General features: G+C 45.4%; 1 protein-coding gene across 4 annotated transcripts in view; it reads right to left on the bottom strand.

The window, feature by feature from the left end:
• Positions 1 to 4,926: 4,926 nt before the first annotated feature.
• The window catches only part of MYLK4 (myosin light chain kinase family member 4), a 175,864-nt gene continuing 158,413 nt past the window's right edge, over positions 4,927 to 22,377 (bottom strand). For all 4 annotated transcript variants that reach the window (XM_033934850.1, XM_033934852.1, XM_033934851.1 and 1 more), the window contains 2 exons: positions 12,466 to 12,539; positions 4,927 to 7,619 (listed from right to left, as the gene is read on the bottom strand). In XM_033934850.1, coding sequence (XP_033790741.1) covers positions 12,492 to 12,539 — 48 coding nt within the window. In that variant the 3' untranslated portion in view covers positions 4,927 to 7,619; positions 12,466 to 12,491. The remainder of the gene's footprint in view (positions 7,620 to 12,465; positions 12,540 to 22,377) is intronic.

The following is a 22,377-nucleotide window of genomic DNA, read 5'->3' as shown; positions in this document are numbered from 1 at the left end:
AAGCAGATGTTCAGGGACAATTCCACCCCCACCCCCCCTCACCTTGGAAAACTGATGTATCCACGTATAGGTATGTTAAGAAAATTAATAACAATGGAGATAATTATTTCTGAATGGTTATACAATACTGACAGCTCCACTTGAAATGCTCCCCTGTTTGCTCCTTCTATACAAGGGCCACTGAAAAGTTCTCAGCCCATCCAACAAAGTTGGAGCAGTCTCCATCAAGGGCTATACACTTAGGGCTCCTTTTATGAAGGTGCGCTAGCGGTTTTAGCGCATGCAACGGATTAGCGCACGCTATAGCGCGTGCTAGCCGAAAATCTACCGCCTGCTCAAAAGGAGGCGGTAGGGGCTAGCACATGTGGCAATTTAGCTTGCGCTATTCCACGCGTTAAGGCCCTAGCGCACCTTTGTAAAAGGAGCCCTTAGTCCAGCGATTTTTTCACTTTTTTCATTCTATCAGAAAAATATGGAATGAAAAAAGTGGAAAAATCGCTGGACTAAGGCCCTATTTTACTAAGGTGTGCTAACCGATTAGCGCACGCTAAAAGCTAACGCATGCATGATAGTCTATGGACGCATTAGCGTTTAGCGCACGCTAATTTGATTAGCGTGCGCTAATCGGTTAGTGCACCTTAGTAAAAGAGGGGGTAAATGTATAGCCCTCGATGGAGACTGCCCCAACTTTGTTGGTTGGGCTGAGAACTTTTCAGCAGCCCCTTATAGGTGTCATCGCTAATCTGCACCCTGATAGATGTATGTGGGAAGTAATTTTACAAACATCTAGAGAAGACTTTAAATAGAACTGTTCCATTTTACAGAGCGTGCAACTAGAGTGGGTAGAACAACCACACTCAAGTACAGTGGTACCTCGGAATCCGAATGCCCCAGAACTCGAACGTTTTGGAATCCGAACTTTTTTTTTTAGTAAATTTTGTCTTAGAATCCGAACTCTGCTTTGGAATCCTTACACCCTTTACATTGTATGTTTGTGTTTCTGCCCCAGAATCTGAATGCTGCTTTGGAATATTTTACCTTAAAATCCAGTGTATTTACTGTTAAAATTTGAGTTTGTGGGACCCAGGAACGGATTAATCCAATTTTTATTATTTTCAATGGGAAAAATTGTCTTGGAACTCAAACGCTTTGGAACTCAAACGGGGTTCTGGAACGGATTAAGTTCGTATTCCAAGGCATCACTGTAATTAACTGGGCTGCGTCCCTTGAAGACAAGCCATGTGCTCTCACCATACTCACAGTTCCAGAAAAGCATTACTCAGATTTTCACTATCCACTCCCTTAACTCATCTTTAAAAAAAAAAATTTCTGAATATGCATCAATAGGGAATAAAAAGCTAACTTGTACTATCGCATCCATCAATTTCTGGTTGATTAGACTATATCCACTTTATACTGTACTCACACTATCCCCAGTGCTCTATGAGAAACAAAACTCCTTCCTAAATCTTTATTAAATGATGAATGTTATTCTTCTAAATTCTCTTATTATCAGTAGCCAGAAAGCATTTTCTCAAAACATTCTGGTTAATACTGTACATTAGTGTCCCCACTGAAAAATAAATGTGTTAACACTGTACCCCTGCTTACCTAAGTGCACAGCAAGCCAATTACAACCACTTAAGTATGTTGCTATATGATTGTGCCTTACTGAAAATCACAAGGATTTTCTTAACATAGAAACATAGAAACATAGAAAGATGACGGCAGATAAGGGCCATATAGCCCATCAAGTCTGCCCACACTATTTACCCACCCCCTTAAGTCTTCTGACCCCTTAAGTATAATTGTCTTTAAACTTAGATCGGGTGGTCATGTCGTGAACAACGAATATATAAAAAGGGGTAGTAGCCCTGAGGAAACCCCCTTCACGGGTGAAACATGTTGGCTTGTTTATCCCTTTCCAGCAACCACTCCGTATAAAGCTAAGTACTAATACTCTTTAGTAATATTTATTGTTTTAAAATTATCATAAGAGTTAAAAATATATACAGAGAAAAAGAAAAAAATAACAAAATTATTAACATACCTAAAAGTATAGTATCAACCCTATGACGATTAGGTGCATAAAGCCAGAGGATATGATCTTTTGATCCCCTGGTGGCATCTCTGAGGGCTGAGAGTGTGAAAACAGTGTGGGTATAAGGTAATTAGGGTGACTTACAACATCACCTTATGTTAAGAAAATCCTTGTGACTTCACCTTTTACAGAATTTGAAGTGTTTAAGCCTATCTTCCAATTTACTGAAAATCACACCATTTAGAATTAGCAGTATGATAGATATTTATACAATAATTCAACTGTAACTCAGGACAAAATGTAGGATTTTAGTGATAACATGGCAATTATAATACAGACTCCTGGAATTCACCATGCAGTCTATACCAGGAGAAACACAAATGCATGAGTGAAGAGCCAATGAAAAACAGCATTTCAAAATAGAAAAAGTTGCAAACCGAATCCTCAGTTACATGGAAAATGGGGAACTATACATCAATAAAACCCTCTATGCTATGTTCCATGCTGTGTCCTACAGCAGGGGACACTATTATACACCTTAGAGCAGCTTAGACATGCTATTAGGTTTGCATACAGCTCATGTAGAATTTCTAACATTGTAGGATCTAAATTTTAGAGAAAGAAAAGTGTCCCACTTTAAAATTATCTGGCAGAGCATCTCTGGAAAATCAGTGTGGCAAAAGCCTTAATCAAGGATTCGCTAGAGAGTACTATAATTTGATTTTGAATGTTGCTGAGTCAGAGTATGTGACCTTTTTCCATATATTTGAAAATCTAAGGGCAGTGGTCAACTTCAGCAGTACGAACAGATCACAGTGGAGATACGAAGTAATGCTGGTGTGCAGATTATTCATGAAATGTAAAAGTATGTTTGTCTGTGCAGAGACCCGTATGGTATCTTCAAACGAACTTAAGAATACTTGGATGAAGTGATTTACCCAAGTAATTGATCCTTTCAAGGAAGGCTCCTGAGGCAGGTCATATCGGCCAAAACACGTGCGTGTCGAGCCACCTACTTTTACGTTTCATGAATAAACTGCATACCATTACTACGTATCTCCACTGTGGTTTGTTCGTGTCTACTTGGATTGTGGAGATCTTTCTCCTGGTTTGTTTGACCACCGCTTCAGTAGTACACACAATTTTAATTTAAATAGGACATTGGAAGCAAAAATTACATGCAAATAAATCTAAAAGTCTAGCAGAATATTGTTACTGGCACTAAAGTATACAGTGTAAAAATTACTCAGTGCTTCAGGATTTACATGCCTCTGTTCATCCTGAACGAATGCCAAGGGTCCTACATGCTAAATCGTTGGTTTTTTTTAAAGATAAATATTTTTATTGAATATTTTAACAATACAGCATAGAGTATCACAGTACAATACACCCCTCTTAAAAAACCATGAATATCTGCTGAGTTTCTACTTAAATATTAACATTAAAACATTAACCACTTAAATAATAGGAATTTAATAGATACCAAATTTTTCTAAAATGCTATAGGCAATAATGTTTTACTGCTGCAGTCTCCTCATTTTTTCGTACTAGGGTCCTGTGATAGCACAAACCGCTTCGATGCTTGTAAGTCGCCCTGAACCTGTTTAGGTTTAGCGCGACCCAGCAATACTAGATTAGATTAGAAGTGGCAAGCAGCAGCTCCTGAAGGGAAGTTTTATCTAGGAACCCGGGAGCTAGCTCTTCTCTAGGAAAAAAAAAAAGATCCTCATTGTTTCTACCACAGCACGTGCACTCTTACTATTCACATATAGAGCAGGAGAAATTTGCATGCCCTCTTTCCATGCAGGGTACTGGTACAGGAAGCAAGGTGCTGTGCAGTCATCAATACTAAAAGAAGAAAACCAAATACTCTCCCCCTTGCAGGTTCTACGGTAGAAAACTGAGCCCCAGAATGCCCAGAGCCCATGCGAGGATATTAATCTAGTTCTTCAGCTCAATTACCATCCCACCCCTCTTTTTACTAAACCGCGATAGCAGTTATTAGCGCAGGGAGCCACGCTGAATGCTCCGTGCTGCTCCTGACAATCATAGAGTTCCTGAGTCGGGAGCAGCATGGACCGTTCAGCGCGGCTCCCTGCACTAATAACCCTATCACGGTTTAGTAAAAGGGGGGCTATAATTTACAGACCCCCCTAGTGCCTCCTCCCAGTAATCAGAAAAATCCTCTAAACCCATCCAGAACAGTCCTCTACAAACACCTAATTGGACATCATACTTTTTCTTTTCTCATTATATATACAGTATATATGCTTTACAAACAGAAAATGGGTCTTATAAAACTGCATGGAGGTATGTCCACATAAAAAGTACACACACTGCATTGCTGGGGCACACACATGTAAAACAAACACATGCTTCAAGATTTAGAACTATTTTTTTATATAAGGGTATACAGGTTCCTATATTTGCTTTTATGAACTAGGCTGGGTTTTTTTGACAGGTGCCCTATATTACAAAATTACTCCCAGGGAGGGCAGTTTTCAAAAGCCATTTAGCTAGGTATTCAGGACAATTTGAAAACTACCCACCCTTCCTGTGGGTAAAAGTGTATGCTGATGGTTGTATGAGTTTATGTGGCTGTTAGGACCTATTAGTTATGCTCTCGCTGCAGCTGCTCTTTGCTGCCCTACCAGAAGTTGCCACTCTAGGCAAGTTTCTAGTTTGTCTAATGGTTAAGTGAGCCCTGGGAACTCTTCTATGTCATCTAGGTGTAACCTCAAACATACACAGGTTATGACATCCCCCTTCGCTCTACGCTTTTTTCCCCTACAAACCCGAAACAATCTCTCAGGCAATCCCAACCCCCTCTCACATCCCCTCCCCGCTCAACCCCGCTTACATTCCCTCCCCCCCTTTCTTCTGCAACTTTCCCCTCACACATTTGTAATTCGCTGAATGTCCAGCCTTCTTTCAATGTGAACCGCCTAGAAGTCGTCTGACTATGGCGGCATAGAAAAATAAAGTTATTATTATTATTATTATTAAAATCACATATACTGTGACTCAGTTTAAGGAAAGTGAATAATGAAGTGAATGAAAAAGTTTACTTTGCTATATCAGAAACAAAGTTGGCGGTTTTACAGAGTTTATATTGTAAGCTTTTTTTTACACGTTTCTCTGTTTTGCTGTTCTGACCAGCTTTATACCAACTGGATGGGGGGTGGAGGGCTGGAATTGCTTTTAATGGATACTTCCATCACAGAACCAATACATACAGTGCCAACATGCCACAGCAAACAAAGGGCAATTCAGAGCCAGCTGTTACTTGTCAGTGATTTACAATGGGTGGGTACAGCCTGGCTGATTTGTTCTCAGTTTTTACAATTTTCTCTGACTAACTTGCGATATGTGTGCTCCTTATCCATCACAACGTACTTCAGCTACAGTTCTGCTTTTGTAAAGTATTCCTCAAGATAAAAAAAAAAAATAATACTGGTGAAACCATAACTTTCCACTGCCCCAGGTACAAACACTTAGATTGTGAGCTCACTAGAGACGGAGATAGTACTTGCATATAATAAATGTGAATCACTTTGATTGTAACACAGCAAGGCAGTATATTAAATCCATGACCTCCTTCCCCATTTCAGGCACTGATATCTTTTTCTGAACTTGATGTCTGCCCTATCTTAATTCTTTGAGCCAATTTTCAAAGGGTTTTTAGCCACAGGAAAAATAAAAACCCTCTGAAATCTGCGCTCCCTCCAACCCTTCATTGGGAAAAGAGTCTATGTTGGGGTTATGGTGGCCAGGCAGAAGAATGCATAGGAATTTCATTTTGAAATCCCCAAATGGTGCCCCATTTAATTGGTGCCTGCAAAGAAATCAGAGGAAAGAATCTTTTAGAATTTTCTATGTGTAAAGAGCTCTTATAAAATTGTGTATGGGTACACATCTGCAAAAGTAGGCACATGGAAAGTGTGTGCTTACTTTTATGCCATCTATGTGTAGGTGGTTCCAGGGGTATAGTTTGGGTGGCACTAGGGCAGAGATGCAATATACATATTATATAAAATTTACGGGTACAGGCAAAGAGTTTATGCCCACATTTACACTGTCATAGCAGATGTCAATTTGTACAACAGCTCTTGTGCATTATTGGGGCTGGTTCTGGGTGGCTATTTTATAGAGGTACTTAGGTACCCATATTGCCTTTATAAAATAGGCTTAAAATAGGCATCTTTTTCCAACTTTGACAGAGATGTCCTCTTATAAAATTTTCCTATAAATGTAGCTGTGAATAACTGTGGGTTTTAGTTTGAATTCATCTTCATTAAACAAGAATATTGTCTTATACTGACCTTCAACTAGTCAGCCTGGACAGGCTAAGAACATGTGAGAGGCCTAATGCTTCAACTGCAACAAACCAAATAGATATCTTTCTTGAGGTGAAGCATGGTCAGGGAGTCAATAGTTTTAAGAGGCAGCATCTGTATCCTCTGACATTCAAGTAGGCCTGTGGTAAGACATACTGGAGCCTAGAGCAGGTGAGCCAAAAGACCTGATGCTCTACCTTAATGACAATTTTCAGTACTGCCAAAGAGGCCTCATGTGATATTAAAGTCCCAGCAATTGCTCTGCCTGTTCCCTTTTCCCCTCCCAAGAAAAAAACAGGTTTGCATTCAGGGTTGGTGACTAAGAAATCAAAATGTCTTCCGCTAGCTCGATGTTTCTCAGCCCTCTTTTGGAGCACACCTAGCCAGTTTTCAGAATCGCAATGAATATACATGAGATAAATCTGCATATGTTGAAGACCTATGGTATGCAAAGCTATCTCATGCACATTCATAGTGGATATCCTGAAAACCTGACTTGCTTGGTGTGCCTCCAGGAGAGGACTGCGGAGCACTGCTCTAGCTTCTGGGATGTCCTTCACGGTTTCGCCGCCTAGTCCTCTAAGAACCCCAAGCTAGTCTGATTTTCAAGATATCCATAATAAATATGTATGAGATATATTTGCATGCAGTGGAGGCAGTGCATGGAAATATATCTCATGCATATTCATTGTGAATATCTTGAAAACCAGATCAGCATGGAGGTTCCCTGAGAACTGGGTTGGGAAACATTGTACTATTTCATATCCCATTTAGAGGGGAGCGATGTGGCATTTTTGATGCTGCATTTCTTTCTATGTGCTACAGATATAACGGGACAGTGATTTAAAGCCTTCCCATACACAACCCCTCAGGGAAAAGGACATGAAATCCAGAACTGAATTCTGTGGAATCTTCGAGGAGCATCTTACATTGAGAAGAGTCTCGATCTGCAGGACGCAAAACAGAGAACGGCGAGAACTTGAGCAACAAAGACCGTGCAGCCCTCTTTTTGAGTCCAGTAAGGGTCAAATCAAGTGCAGCAGTTGTTTTCGTCTTTTTAAAACTTGGATGAGGGCAGACAGCTCGTAAAGGCTCGGTCGAATCCAGCAGCTACAGTGAGTTGGTCCACAAGTCATCGAAAGGGTCAAAAAAACACCAGAACTGCTGATTTTTCAGAAAGAAAAAAACAAACCAAAACAAACAGGCAACCTATTAGCAGCAGAAACCACACACCAGTGTTCCTGAAACAAAAAAAGAAACAAAATAGAACAGTCAGTTCAGCAGTTAGCTTTTTCTGAAAGATGTATTATTGGTATTATTTGGCTTTGCTCTTCCACAAAATCATACCTCTTTTTATTTATTTCATTATTTTTGTGGCAGAAGAATGCCATGGAGAGATCTAGCTAATTACAAAGTCATTTCCCCGAGGAAGGAACCTCTGATGCATTCTAGAACCTCTAAAGACAAGTAACCCCGCTTTGATTCTGCAGAAAAGTGTGGTCAGTCTACTCATACTTAAAAGTCAAATACTGTATATAATTTTTGTGCTGGTATGTAAGCCAACACAGGGATTGGAAAATGCATGAACACTTTGCTTGCTTGTTCTGTGAACTCCACCAACCAAGAGTATTCAGTGGTCTTGAGCTGAAACATTATGAACATAAATAAGGAACTCTAACATAGTGTGCCCCTAAACTTGTAGAGAATATGAAAAATATAAACATTAGTCCAAGTATTAAAAAAAAAAAAAAAAAGCTAGGCTCCTAAATTTGGGCTCGTTTTTAGCGCATGCAGCAGATTAGCGCGCGCTAATGCTGGCGTTAGCGTCAAGCGCACGTGGCATTGTAGCGCACGCTATTCCACGTGTTAAAGCCCTAACGCAGCTTAGTAAAAGGAGCCCTTTATGACCTATTTTCAGCCAAACTTACCCACACCCACACCCTGCTTTTACTAAGCTGAGTTATCAGCTGCTGCATGGCAAAATCCTCAAAGCCCTTTAAATCTCTATGGACTTCAGAGCAGTTACCGCAGTGGCAGCTGCTAGCGTAGCTTTGTAAAAGGAAGGGGGGGGGGGTTAGGAATCTTAAGTTTTCGGCTGAAAATTCATCTTAATTTAGGAGCTTAAAAGGTTAAAGGATTAATATTCAAAGTGATTTACATGGGTAGGAGAGGCTCAGGGAACCAACTGCCAATATTCAGCAGCATTTAGGGCCCTTTTACAAAGCTGCGGTAGCGATGCTGCCGCAGTAAATGCACCACAGCCCATTCAATTCTTATAGGCTTTGGTGCATTTTTCGTTGCAGCATCTCTGCTGTGGCTTTGTAAAAGGGGCCTTTATCTAGGCAGTGCCACTGAATCAGCAAAAATTGGCCCTTTTGGAAACCGGGTAAGAGAGGGGTGTTGCAAAGGTAGAGTCAGGGTGGCAACTGCAGTTATGTGGGTGCTGGCAATATTTAGTGCCCATGCCTACATAGCTAAGTGGGCAGATAGATTCATACACAAAGCAGTACTAACTATGCCCACTTAGTTCTCTACTCCTACCATAACTAGATGCAGTGAACCTGCACAGCTAACATAAATTTATGGAAGGCTGACCTCTAGTGGTTGTACCACAAAACTACCACTAGAGCTCTTGGCAGCCATTTTAACGACGGGCAGGAGTGATTAGGGATCGCTCTTGCCTAGAAGACCCCCAGGAAATTCAATACGCCCTGAAAGGGAGGGGTGATTTTGGGGAGGGGGGTCTACCATAGAAGGGAGAATTTGAGAGGGGGGTCTGGATCAGTGGGGGATTTGGGAGAGTGTAATAGAATTACAGGGGAGAGGGAAGTACATCAAAGAACATCAACTGCTACCCCAGAGCTATGTGGTTCCAGGGGATATTCAGTGCCAGCATTTGCACAGATAAGTGACCAAAGTTGAACTGCTTTTTATGTGATCCAGTTTGGTTGCTTAGCTTTTTGGGCACCACATAACTGTCAGCTCCTCCCTGATTCTGCCCTCAGAAAGACCCTCAAAGGCCCACTGCAAAATTGGCTGGTCAGAGTTAATATTCAGTTAAGTGCCACTGGATATCAGCAGCTGACCCATACAGCATTGACCAGATAATGTTTAAGGCAGTTCCATGCTAAGAAATATATTTGCCTTTTTTTGTGTGTGAAAACTAGCAGAGAATCAGTCTCAATCCCTGTCAGTGCTGGGCCACCATTAAGATTTTACAACATGAAGCAAATATTTTTGCAAACAGAAAAGTTGCAAGTCCTGTTCATAATGTTTTCTAACTTTCTTCTTATTTTTGTAAGGATATTTTCTGGCAGATGTTTCGCTTATTAACTAAATGATACAGCCTACTAAAGGGGTAAGCAGCGAGAGATTTGTTTGCTCGCTTCTTGGTGGTTGCTGGTGGGGTGCATGGATTGGTCAGTGCGATTGCAGAGACTAATTACAGAGAGAGAATACATCCCAGGAGCCAGCAAAAACAGTCCCGATTCCCGGCACATACTTAAACTGTGCTGGAAGCCAGTGGAATCAACGTTTGCGTGATCATTTGCAGATACAACCTTAAAAGAAAACCAAACAAGTGGTTGGCTAGAGATGGTCCTTGTCTTATGCTAAGGAAGGTTCAGTATGCAAGCTTTCAGAACCACAAGGGGAGCTAGGCCAGCACATTTACAGCAAATAAAGGCAAGGAGAGTTCATTACAAGGAAAGTGCAGAAAAAGTACCAAAGAAAAGCCAATGAATTTTTAGACTGATTTTCAGAATTTGAAATGCATATACCACATGTTAAGAAATGGACACTATCTAAGGTAGGGTCACCATAAGGCTCCAGAAAAAGGAGGATGGATTGGACATCCAGGTTTTACTTCAGTTGAAAGCAATGGAAATAAGGAGGACAGATAGAGATATCTGGGTTTTACTTCTAATGAAAGCAATGGAAGTAAAACCCGGATATCTCAATCCGTCCTACTTTTTCTGGAGCCATATGATAACCCTAAGAGTCCTTTTATTAAGCTGAAGTAAAAAGTGACTTTAGCATGCCCTTATGTGGATTTTTCCTGCATGCTAAGGCCATTTTTACTGCAGCCATAAAAATAGCTTTTTAAAAAAATTTATTTCATTAAAGACTAATGTGTGCTAATGTTGCCATTAGTGCATGCTCAAACTCAACAAAAAGAGGTCAGAAAATTGTGCAGCAATACCAATTAGATAAGATCTCTGTCTACCACATGAAAAATGGAGGGGAAAAGCCTCAGAGGTTCCGAGGTGATACTATGCTACCATTCAACATATGTTGACACCTCTAAATTGGACTAAATATCTTTCATCAGAAAAAAATACCTTCATCGTTTTGAACTCCTTTGTGAAAAGCATAATTGAACACAATGTGTGATCAAAAAATTCAAAATATGGCAACCACTTATATCCTTGACGGGGACCCATTTCACACGTTGCATCAAGGATCGGACCATATTTTAAAATTACCACTTGAGCCCTTACCACCCATTTTGTAGGCAGTAAGGCCAGATACTATAAAAGATGTCTAAAGTAAGGCACCTAAATTGGTGCGCCTAGTAAATCTAGGTGCTTAACTTAATTATTTAAAAAGTTTAATTGGCGCTGATAACAAGCAATCTGCACCTCATTGGCTTAAATTAATTGGTTGCTAGATGCCTACCACTTTCATCTAGATGCCTAGTCCAAGGCACCTACCATAAACTGGGTGTGGTTAAAAGGGGATCATGGGTGGATCGTGGGCGTGTTTTGCATGTAGGTGCCTAAATTAGACATAAGCAGTGACGTAATAAGGGTGGTGTGAGGGAAATGGACCACCCCGGGTGCCAGCTCAATGGAGGCACTGGCACCTCTCAGCTCCATCCTACCACACCACCCTCGCACCATCCCTCCCCCCCTGCCTCCGTATTATCTTCGCTAGCGTGAGCAACTTCTGCCTGTTGCTCGCGCCAGCCTGGTTCCTCTCTGAATCACTTCCGGGTCACAGGGCCAGGAAGTGATGTCAGAGGGAAATCCAATGCTGGTGCGAGAAGCTTGCAAGCAGAAGCCACTCGCACTGGTGAAGATTAAGAGGTATGGGGGGGAGGGAGAGCGCAAGTGTGGAATTGGGTGGGAAGGAGTGGGGATGTGGAGAGGAGGGCCTGGGAATGCCACCTTCCCGGGCACCTCCTACCTTTACTACGCCACTGAACACAAGTGCTGGTATTTAGGCCAACAAAACCCTGGAATAAATAGGGCGCGTCTAAGGTTTTTCTTGCCTACAAGTGCCTAAGTCCAATTTAGGCACTGCTAAGCGCAATTCCATAAATGGCACCTAACTTAAGATTGACATAAGCTATGTGCCGCATTCCTTGGCATATATGTTTTAGGCACTGTTTATAGAATCTGGGCCTAGGTTCATGTGGTATCTGTGCATTGAGTTTTTTGAGCTATTTTTGGATAAATAAAAAGTATGTTTTAGAATCAAATCATGTCAACCATCTTTTTAGGATATTTCCACTCCTAGTTTTACGTATCTGTGCATTAAGCAGTTAGTATGCAGTAATGTAGATGCACTGGCTGGTTAGCGCAGGAACGTTTACTCTTGGCATGATCCCCCCCAAAAAAAATTAGAAATATTTTTAACATGATGTTAGCATTAAAAAATTTCAGAGTTTTGCTGTATTAGGTGCATGTTAATAAAAGGATCCCTTTTAGATTAAAAATATTTGAACATTCTGCCAAATTGCAAATATTTTTTGTTCGTGCAATGAATTTTGCATGTGGACCAAATGTACAGATCCCTCCCCCCCCCTACCAAAAAAATATATAAATAAATCACACACTTTCACCATTCTGCAAGAAAGAACTTTAAAGTAAACCCCCAGGAGTGCCACAGATAATTTATCTTGTGTGGTTTTGACAAAGCCAGGCAGAATCTTGTACAAAATTAATTGTGTGTGCTTAAAACTGTGTCAATGAGCCTGGGGGACTTTTGCCTACTAATGAAAAGATTGTCTGATGCATCCTTTCCTACTGTGGCTACTAATATTCTGGTGAATTTCTGCTGATGCATCTGTGGCCTTAAACAAACCTTCCATTTGCAGCTTTCAAAGTAGTTCACTGTGTTTTGGGTGTTCGGGACACAGAGGAGACTTTCGTCTTTCGCTGGGAACAGACAAAGATAAAGTGTTAGTGCTGTCTTGTTTAATATAGGGGAAAAAACAAAGGTATATTAAAAAGTCTACAAACTCCAAAGCAAAAATCTTTTTCTTTTTTTTTTAACAAAGTTAGTATCTAAGGAAGGATTAGAGCTGATAAAAGCTGTTTGTGTGGGTTACTAGGGTCTCTACAATACCATCAACACCAGTATTATTCATGATATAATAAAACCTATACATACCATTTACAAATGTACTCTAGGGTTATATCATATTCCATACACAGTATGTAGGGCTCACACACTGAGGGGAAGATTCTCAAAACTTTAACATGGTCGCTAAACCGGTTCCAGCCGGTTTAGCATTGATGTATTTTAGCAGCAGACTATCAAAACAGCTTACTGTGGTCTTTTCCGAGCTTCCTAGCAGTCTCCAACTCTGCCATGTAAATGTATTACAACAAGGTCTTTAATATTTAAACACTCCATGCGATTCTCTATTATCACCGGGTGATTCCTTAACCTTGCCCAGACACCTGAGGCCCGTCCCATAGGAGGAGCCTTAAGCAACCTGGGCCAATGAGAACCTTAGGCCCCTACCTAGCACATCCCAGGATTCATCAGGGAGGAGAAGGCCCGCCATTATGAAGAGGCAAGCCTGCTGGCCGGAGGGAGTAGGCATCCCTCCTGCTGGCTTTTGTAAACAAGGGGGGACGGGGCATCGTTGGAGGCCTGGGAGGGGGTGTCAGGAGGCTGTTGCTTAGCAGTGGGAGTGGGCATTCCTTTTGCTGATGGAGGAGGGGTGTTGGGGCAGTTGCTTGGTGGCTGGAGTGGGTATCCCTCCCGCTGCCATGTGGGGAATTGGAGGGGGTTGTTGCTTGGCAGAGGGAGGGAGTAGGCATCCCTCCTGCTGCCTGTAGGGGGATGTCGAGGGCTTTCGCTTTACGGCGGGAGGGAGTGGATATCCCTCCCAGTGCCAGGGAGGTGCCGGGGGGGTGTTGCTTGGTGGCAGGAGGGAATGGGCATCCCTCCCGCTGCTGGGGAGGTGGGTATCAGGGCATTTGCTTGACAGTGGTGGAAGGGCGTGGGCATCCCTCCTGCTGCCAGAGGGGTGTTGCTTGATGGCGGCAGAGAGAAGGAGTGGGCATCCCTTTTGCCGATCTTCAATTTAGGGTCTTTTTTTTAATTTGTGGGCATATTCTGCACATGTGCCGATCGCTATCACCAGAGATCGACACATGAAAATTTAGTGACCCTCCATGTACCTCATTTGCAAGTGTCGTTTATTAAGAATGGCTCACCTTTTTAAAATCATTACAGTAGTGGCTATGATAGCGGCCCGTCAGATTTTACCGCCAATATTTGAGAATCTTCCCTAAGTCGGCAGTAAATCCTGCAATCCCCAGGCTAGGAATCAGCTAACTAGGCCAGCTGGGACTGGAGATGCTGCAGAGTCAGTATTTACAGTCCTAAGGAATAGTAAAACCCCAGCATTGCTCAACAATGACACCTAGTGGTTAGGTTCAGGGTTTACATTACTAAATTCCAGAAAGAGCCATGATCTATCTGAATGTAGCCTTTGAGTGAGGAATACTGTTGCAATGACTATACTAAGGCACTCATTTTCAAAGGTTATGGATGCCTCAAAAATCCAAAAGGAATGTCCATGTGTTTGAAATGTTCAAATCCCAATTTTGCAAAGGCAGACTTGGGACATCCAACACTGCTGAACATCCAAATAGCAAGGAGGCATGTTCTGTGTGTGTTTTGGGTGAAACAAGGGAGGGCCTGAAATCTCAACATCCTACAATGGTTACCGAAGGGGAAAAACACCCATGTCTAAACAGAAGTACTCCATTATTTAGACCTGTTTCATGAATGTCCAGGTGGTCTGAATGAGCAGCTATCTAGTGGTTCCTGCCTCTGTCTTGTAAACCATGGGACTCAGGTTCAAGTCCCACTTTAACTCTTATTTTTTAATTGTGCACCCTTCAGTATCTAAATCTACCAGACACTATGAAGCCCAAAGTCAGCTGAAGTGGTGCACATTCAGGTACAGTAGGTATTCTTCTATTCCTAGAGGGTTCACAATGACAAAACAATTAAAGTGGGATTTGAACCTGGGTCCCCTAGTTAACACTCCACTGCACTAACCACTAGGTTTCCTCACTGCTCAGCATGGATGTCTATGTGACCACTTTCTATGAATGCTGCTAAACAAACATCCATGTATCTTGACATCCCTCCTCCCCCACGGTTCAAAATTTGGATGTTTCAGTTTCTAAAATGGGTGTTCACGCTGGGCGTTTCCAGTGCATGGATGTCCATCTCATGTATTTTCAAACAGACTAAATCCTGTTTGAAAATACATGTGAGAAGGAAGTTCATTTGGGATGTTCTGACTTGGAGTTCCTATTTAGACTTGGATGTCCTTTCAAAAATGTCCCTCCACAAGCATCTGGGGGGGGGGAAGATAGGGAAAGGTCTCCTCCTACCTACAGTCACCCAACAGAAATCAGTTTCAGTTGAATAGGAAGTCCACACACAAGCAAGAGAAAACTTCAGAGAGGAAAGGTACAGTAGACTCTTTGATAACCGGAACTCAAGCAACCAGAAAAAAAATATCAAAGAAATACTGTAATACTTTAAATAAAAATGAAAAGAAAATCAATTTCTGGCAGAAATTTAAATGTAAACTTGGCACGCCACACCTGAGTACGCCCACGCTTTGCCTACCACATGTCCAGTAGTTTGGCTGGAACAGATTATGATATGGCACAGTATGGGGTATAAAGCACAGTTACTTACCGTAACAGGTGTTATCCAGGGACAGCAGGCAGATATTCTTAACGCATGGGTGACATCACCGACGGAGCCCCGGCACGGACACTTTTAACTAGAAAGTTCTAGTTGGCCGCACCGCGCATGCGCGAGTGCCTTCCCGCCCGACGGAGGAGTGCGTGGTCCCCAGTTAAGATAAGCCAGCTAAGAAGCCAACCCGGGGAGGTGGGTGGGACGTAAGAATATCTGCCTGCTGTCCCTGGATAACACCTGTTACGGTAAGTAACTGTGCTTTATCCCAGGACAAGCAGGCAGCATATTCTTAACGCATGGGTGACCTCCAAGCTAACAGAGAGGGAGGAGGGATGGTTGGCCATTAGGAAAATAAATTTTGTAACACAGATTGGCCGAAGTGTCCATCCCGTCTGGAGAAGGCATCCAGACAATAGTGAGTAGTGAACGTGTGAACTGAGGACCAAGTGGCAGCCTTGCAGATTTCCTCGATGGGCGTGGAGCGGAGGAAAGCCACAGAAGCAGCCATAGCTCTGACCTTGTGGGCCGTGACAGCACCTTCCAGTGAGAGACCGGCCCGAGCATAACAGAACGCAATGCAGGCAGCAAGCCAGTTGGAAAGCGTCCGTTTGGAAACAGGACAACCTAGACGGTTAGGGTCGAAGGACAGAAAGAGCTGAGGGGACGAGCGGTGAGCCCTGGTACGGTCAAGGTAGTATGCAAGGGCACGCTTACAGTCCAGCGTGTGTAACGTCTGTTCCCCAGGATGAGAATGGGGCTTCGGGAAAAAGACAGGCAAGACAATGGACTGGTTGAGGTGGAAGTCCGAGACCACCTTGGGAAGAAATCTCGGATGGGTACGCAGAACCACCTTGTCATGGTGAAAAACAGTGAAAGGTGGGTCAGCAAACAGTGCATGTAGCTCACTAACCCTCCTGGCAGAGGTGATGGCAATGAGGAAAAGCACCTTCCACGTAAGAAATTTGAGCGAATTTGTGGCAAGAGGCTCAAAAGGAGGTTTCATGAGGGCTGATAAAACCACATTCAGGTCCCAGACAACTGGAGGAGGCTTCAGAGGTGGTTTGACATTGAAGAGGCCTCTCATGAACCGGGAAACCAGTGGATGAGCCGTGAGAGGTTTTCCGAGGATAGGCTCATGGAACGCAGTGATGGCACTGAGGTGGACTCTGATTGAGGTAGACTTGAGGCCAGCGTCGGACAGAGAGAGCAAATAGTCCAGAACACTTTCCACCGCCAATGAGGTGGGATCGTGGTGATGTAGTAGACACCAAGAGGAGAACCGGGTCCACTTCTGATGGTAACACTGGAGGGTGGCCGGTTTCCTGGAGGCATCCAAAATACGACGGACAGGCTGAGACAGATTGTCTGGAGAGGTCAGCCCGAGAGAAACCAAGCTGTCAGGTGGAGCGAAGACAGATTGGGATGCAGTAGAGGCTGATGCTGCTGTGTAAGTAGAGTAGGAAACACAGGAAGAGGAATGGGTTCCCTGGAGCTGAGCTGGAGCAGGAGGGGGAAACAGTGTTGGCGAGGCCACCGAAGGGCGATGAGAATCATGGTGGTTCTGTCCCTGCGGAGTTTGAATAATGTCCGTAACAGCAGAGGCAGTGGAGGAAAGGCATAGAGGAACCAATCCGTCCAGTTGAGCAGGAATGCATCCGGGGCCAGATGATGAGGGGAGAAGAGTCTGGAACAGAACTGGGGCAGCTGATGGTTGTGAGGAGCTGCAAAGAGATCTACTTGAGGAGTACCCCACCGAGCAAAGATGGAGCGGAACGTGGGAGGATCCAGAGTCCACTCGTGAGGTTGAAGGATGCGGCTGAGATTGTCGGCCAGGGAGTTCTGTTCACCCTGGATATAGACAGCCTTGAGGAAGAGATTGCGGGATGTGGCCCAGGTCCAGATGCGGATGGCCTCCTGACAGAGGAGGGGAGATCCGGTGCCGCCTTGCTTGTTTATGTAGTACATGGCGACTTGGTTGTCTGTGCACAGGAGAAGAACCTGAGGATCGAGAAGGTGCTGGAAGGCCTTGAGAGCATAGAACATGGCCCTGAGTTCCAGGAAATTGATGTGATATTGACGCTCCTGAGGGGTCCAGAGCCCCTGGGTGCGAAGATCTCCCAGGTGAACTCCCCATGCATAGGGGGAGGCATCTGTGGTTATTATCATGGAGTGAGGGGGTAGATGAAAGAGTAGACCCCTGGAAAGATTGGAAGAGTTCAACCACCATTGAAGAGATTGCTGAAGAGACGATGTCACAGAGATGGGATGAGAAAGAGGATCCGCGGTCTGTGACCATTGGTTGGCTAGAGTCCACTGAGGTGTCCTGAGGTGGAGTCGTGCCAGAGGAAGTACATGGACCGCGGAGGCCATGTGGCCCAGGAGGACCATCAACTGCCGAGCTGGGATGGTTTGATGAAGGAGCACCTGACGACAGAGGCGGAGCAGAGTCCGGTGTCGGTCGGAGGGGAGAAACGCCCTCATCAGAGTGGTGTCGAGAACTGCGCCAATGAATTGAAGTCGCTGTGTGGGAAGTAGGTGCGACTTGGGGTAGTTGATCTCGAATCCCAGTAGATGGAGGAGCGAGATGGTGTGATGAGTGGCTTGTAGCACAAGCGGAGACGTAGGCGCTTTCACCAACCAATCATCCAAGTAGGGGAACACCTGGAGGTCGTGAGACCTGAGGAAGGCCGCCACCACAATAAGGCACTTGGTGAACACCCTGGGTGATGATGCGAGGCCAAAGGGTAGCACTTTGTACTGATAGTGACGGTGCTGAATCTGGAACCGTAGGTATCGACGCAAAGTCGGATTGATTGGGATGTGAGTGTAGGCCTCTTTGAGGTCCAGGGAACATAGCCAGTCGTGTTGAGAGAGAAGAGGGTAAAGCGTGGCAAGGGAGAGCATTCTGAATCTTTCCTTGACCAGACACTTGTTGAGGTCCCGGAGATCGAGGATGGGACGGAGGTCTCCTGTCTTCTTGGGAACCAGGAAGTAGCGGGAGTAGAATCCCTGACCCCTTTGGTCTGATGGCACCTCTTCGATGGCATTGAGAAGAAGGAGGGATTGGACCTCCCTCAGGAGGAAGAGGGATTGGGAGGAGTGAGAAGCAGACTCTATGGGAGGATTGTCTGGTGGAAGAGTCTGGAAGTTGAGAGAGTAGCCGTGGCGAATGATGTTGAGGACCCATTGGTCTGATGTGATGACCTCCCAACGGCTGAGGAAGAGTTGGAGGCGACCTCCGATAGGCTGAGGAAGAGGCAATGATGGTGGGAGACTGGCTATGCCCTGGAGAAAAAAGTCAAAAGGGCTGAGATGGTTTTGACGGAGGGAGAGGCTTGGCAGGTTGGTGAGACTGTGAGCGAGCCTGAGGTTGATGCTGTTGACGAGGTCGGCGAGTCTGCTGCTGAGGCGGGTTGAGAGGTCTGGCCGAGAACCTGCGTTGGTAGGAAGACTGCTGTCTGTAGGGGCGAGCAGGCGGAGTCTTCTTTTTAGGCTTCACCAGGGTGTCCCACCTGGTCTCGTGAGCCGAGAGTTTCTGGGTTGTTGAGTCCAGGGACTCCCCGAAGAGTTCATCACCAAGACAAGGTGCGTTAGCCAGGCGGTCTTGGTGGTTAATGTCGAGGTCAGAAACTCTCAGCCAGGCCAGACGCCGCATGGCAACAGCCATGGCAGACGCTCGAGAGGTCAGCTCAAATGAGTCATAAATGGAGCGCACCATGAATTTGCGGAGTTGGAGCAGACTGGAAATTTGTTGCTGAAAAAGAGGTACCTTACATTCAGGGATGTATTTTTGTAAGGAGGAGAGTTGTTGCACCAGATGCTTCATGTAGAAGGAGAAGTGAAAGGTGTAATTATTTGCCCTGTTGGCCAGCATTGCATTCTGGAAAAGGCGCTTGCCAAACTTATCCATAGTTTTTCCCTCTCTGCCAGGAGGGGTGGAGGCATAGACACTGGAGCCCTGAGTTTTCTTTAAGGTGGACTCCACCAGGAGAGATTCATGGGGCAATTGAGGTTTGTCAAACCCTGGGATGGGAATGACTCGAAACAAGCTATCCAATTTGCGAGGGGCCCCAGGGACAGTGAGGGGGTTCTCCCAGTTCTTATAAAAAGTTTCCTGTAGGATGTCATGTACGGGTAACTTAAGGAATTCTTTGGGAGGTTGCTCAAAGTCTAGGGCATCGAGAAAGGCCTGTGACTTTTTAGAGTCGGACTGTAAGGGAATGGAAAGAGCAGCTGACATCTCCCTGAGGAATTTGGTGAACGAGGACTGTTCAGGTTTTGAAACGGTATCAGTCACTGAAGGTTCCTCGTCCGTCGAGGAAGCGTCCTCCTCAGTACCGTGTGGGGATTCTTCCCATAAATCTGGGTCCCTGATGTCGGGGTGTGCACAGCGGGACCTTGGTGTGGAGGGCTCGGCATGGCGGGTTTTGGAGAGAGACTTGCCAGAGCGGACCGAGGTGGTACCGGGAGAGGAAGACCGGTGCCGTTCCTGGTACCGAGAAGGATTGGCATCGGAGCGGGTCTGTACCGCAGGCTGGAAAAGATGTGGCTCAGCCGAGAGGACCGGCATGGAAGTGTTGAGCGGTACCGAGGGGGTCGACACCGATGGGACAGTGCGAGGCTCGGACCGGTCCTGTACCGGAAGGTGCGGTGCCAGTAACGCCGGCAACAGTTGTTGGAGTTGTTGCTGCAGCTGCTCCTGTAACTGGGTTTGGAGTATGGCCGCAATGCGGTCGTCCAGGGGGGGCACCGGTACCGCTTTTTTCTTCTTCGGTACCATAGGTGCCGCTCTACGCTCCGGCGATGAGGAGGCCGATGACGAGGCACTCACCGATATCGGAGCGGAGCGTTTGCGGGGTCGGTGCGGTGCCGGGGTTGCCGGTGTTGCAACCGTGGCAGGAGGGCGCTCAAGGGAAGTGGAAGGCTTCTTAGCTGGCTTACCTGGGGCCAGCGACCCCGAAGAAGGATCCGGTGGAGTCGAAGTAGTCGGTGTCGACTTTTGCGATGCCGTCGACGTCGCGGCAGATTCCATGGCAGATCCGGTACCGAACAGAATATTTTGCTGGATCTGCCTATTTTTTAATGTGCGCTTTTTAAGTGTAGCACAGCGGGTGCAGGTGTCAGCCCGATGCTCTGGACCCAGGCACTGCAGGCACCAATTGTGCGGGTCGGTGAGAGAGATCGGGCGTGCACACCGCTGGCACTTCTTAAAGCCCGGTTGAGGGGGCATGAAGGGAAACACGGCCTCCGCAAAATCAAAACCGGAGGCCTGTATGGTGGCAACAGGCCCCGCCGGGGCCGGCCCAAAAAAATAATGAAAACTCGACGAGTTTTTTTTTTTTTAAAGAAGATTAACGGGATCCGAAAGGAAAAATACTGAAAAAATGAAAAAAGTACGCGAGCGGGAAGGCAGAACTAAGTTTTCAACAGCCGTTGAAACACATGCGACTTCTTCGCTCCGCGGAAACGAAGAAACTGGGGACCACGCACTCCTCCGTCGGGCGGGAAGGCACTCGCGCATGCGCGGTGCGGCCAACTAGAACTTTCTAGTTAAAAGTGTCCATGCCGGGGCTCCGTCGGTGACGTCACCCATGCGTTAAGAATATGCTGCCTGCTTGTCCTGGGATAATATTAGTTAGGCCTATTTTTAATAGTAACTCTCAAGCAGCCAGAAGCTACATTTATCTGGCGTCAATCAATCCCTATGGGTGCCGGTTAACTGTGTATAATAATGCTCCTCCATAAAGACTATACTTGCTAATCACATTTCCTGGCTTTTCAAAATGAATCAAGATTGGCCTTAAGAACATACGAATTGCCATACAGGGCCAGACTGAAGGTCCATCAAACCTAGTATCCTGTTTCCAACAGTAGCCAATCCAGGTCCCAAATACCTAACTAGATCCCAAAGACAAGCAAAACAGATTTTATGCTGCTTATCCTAGGAATAAGCAGTGGATTTCCCCAAGCTATCTCAATAACGGCCTATGGACTTCTCTTTTAGGAAATTATACAAACCTTTTTTTAAACCCTGCTATGTTAACTTACCGTATTTGCCGGCGTATAAGACGACTGGGCGTATAAGACGACCCCCCAACTTTTAGTTAAAAAATAGAGTTTTGTGTTATACTCGCCGTATAAGACTACCCCTTCTTCCGCACACCTTCTCTACCGCCCCGGGTGCAGCACAGCCGGCCAGGTTCCCTTACTTTTGTGGCACTTCCCCGACCGACCGACAACAGCCCCGGTCCGACAAACCTCCCTGCCCTTAACCGTGAATCTAAATTACCTTCTTACAGCTGCTGTAAGAAGGTATTTAGATTCGCGGCTACAGGGCAGGGAGGATTGTCGGACCCGGGCTGTTATCGGTCGGTCGGGGAAGTGCCACAAAAGTAAGGGAACCTGGCCGGCTGTGCTGCAACCGGGGCGGGGCGGCCGCCCCTCTCTCTTGGTAGCCACTCGAACCGCGAGGCTACTCTCCTTCTCCTTACCTGCCATGCCTGCAGCACAGAGCCGAACGGAAGTCTTCCCGACGTCAGCGCTGACGTCGGAGGGAGGGAGGGCTTTGTTTAAGCTTTGTTTAAGCCCTCCCTCCCCTCCGACGTCAGCGCTGACGTCGGGAAGACTTCCGTTCGGCTCTGTGCTGCAAGCAGAGAAGGTAGGGAGAAGAAGAGCCGCGTACATCCAGAAGACTGAGCATCCAGCCCCGCAGGAGCCCCGCGACCCTCGGAGGCGTCCCCATGGGATCCCCGCGACCCTAGGGGGCGTCTCCACGGGATCCCCGCGACCCTAGGGGCGTCCCCGTGCAGCTCTGTAATGTAAAGTAAGTACATGTAAAACAGTACCCGGCGTATAAGACGACCCCCGACTTTGGGGAGGATTTTAAGGTACTGAAAAGTCGTCTTATACGCCGGCAAATACGGTACTTCACCCATTCTCTGGCAACGAATTCCATAGTTTAACTGCATGTTGTATGAAGAAATATTTTCTCTGGTTTGTTTTAAATTTACTACTTAGTAGCTTCATCGCATG

Source organism: Geotrypetes seraphini, chromosome 2, assembly GCF_902459505.1.
Source record: "Geotrypetes seraphini chromosome 2, aGeoSer1.1, whole genome shotgun sequence".
In the NCBI taxonomy this organism is placed as follows: Eukaryota; Metazoa; Chordata; class Amphibia; order Gymnophiona; family Dermophiidae; genus Geotrypetes; species Geotrypetes seraphini.
The sequence above is the reverse complement of the archived record's forward strand: the minus strand, read 5'-3'. Positions and strand labels throughout refer to the sequence as shown.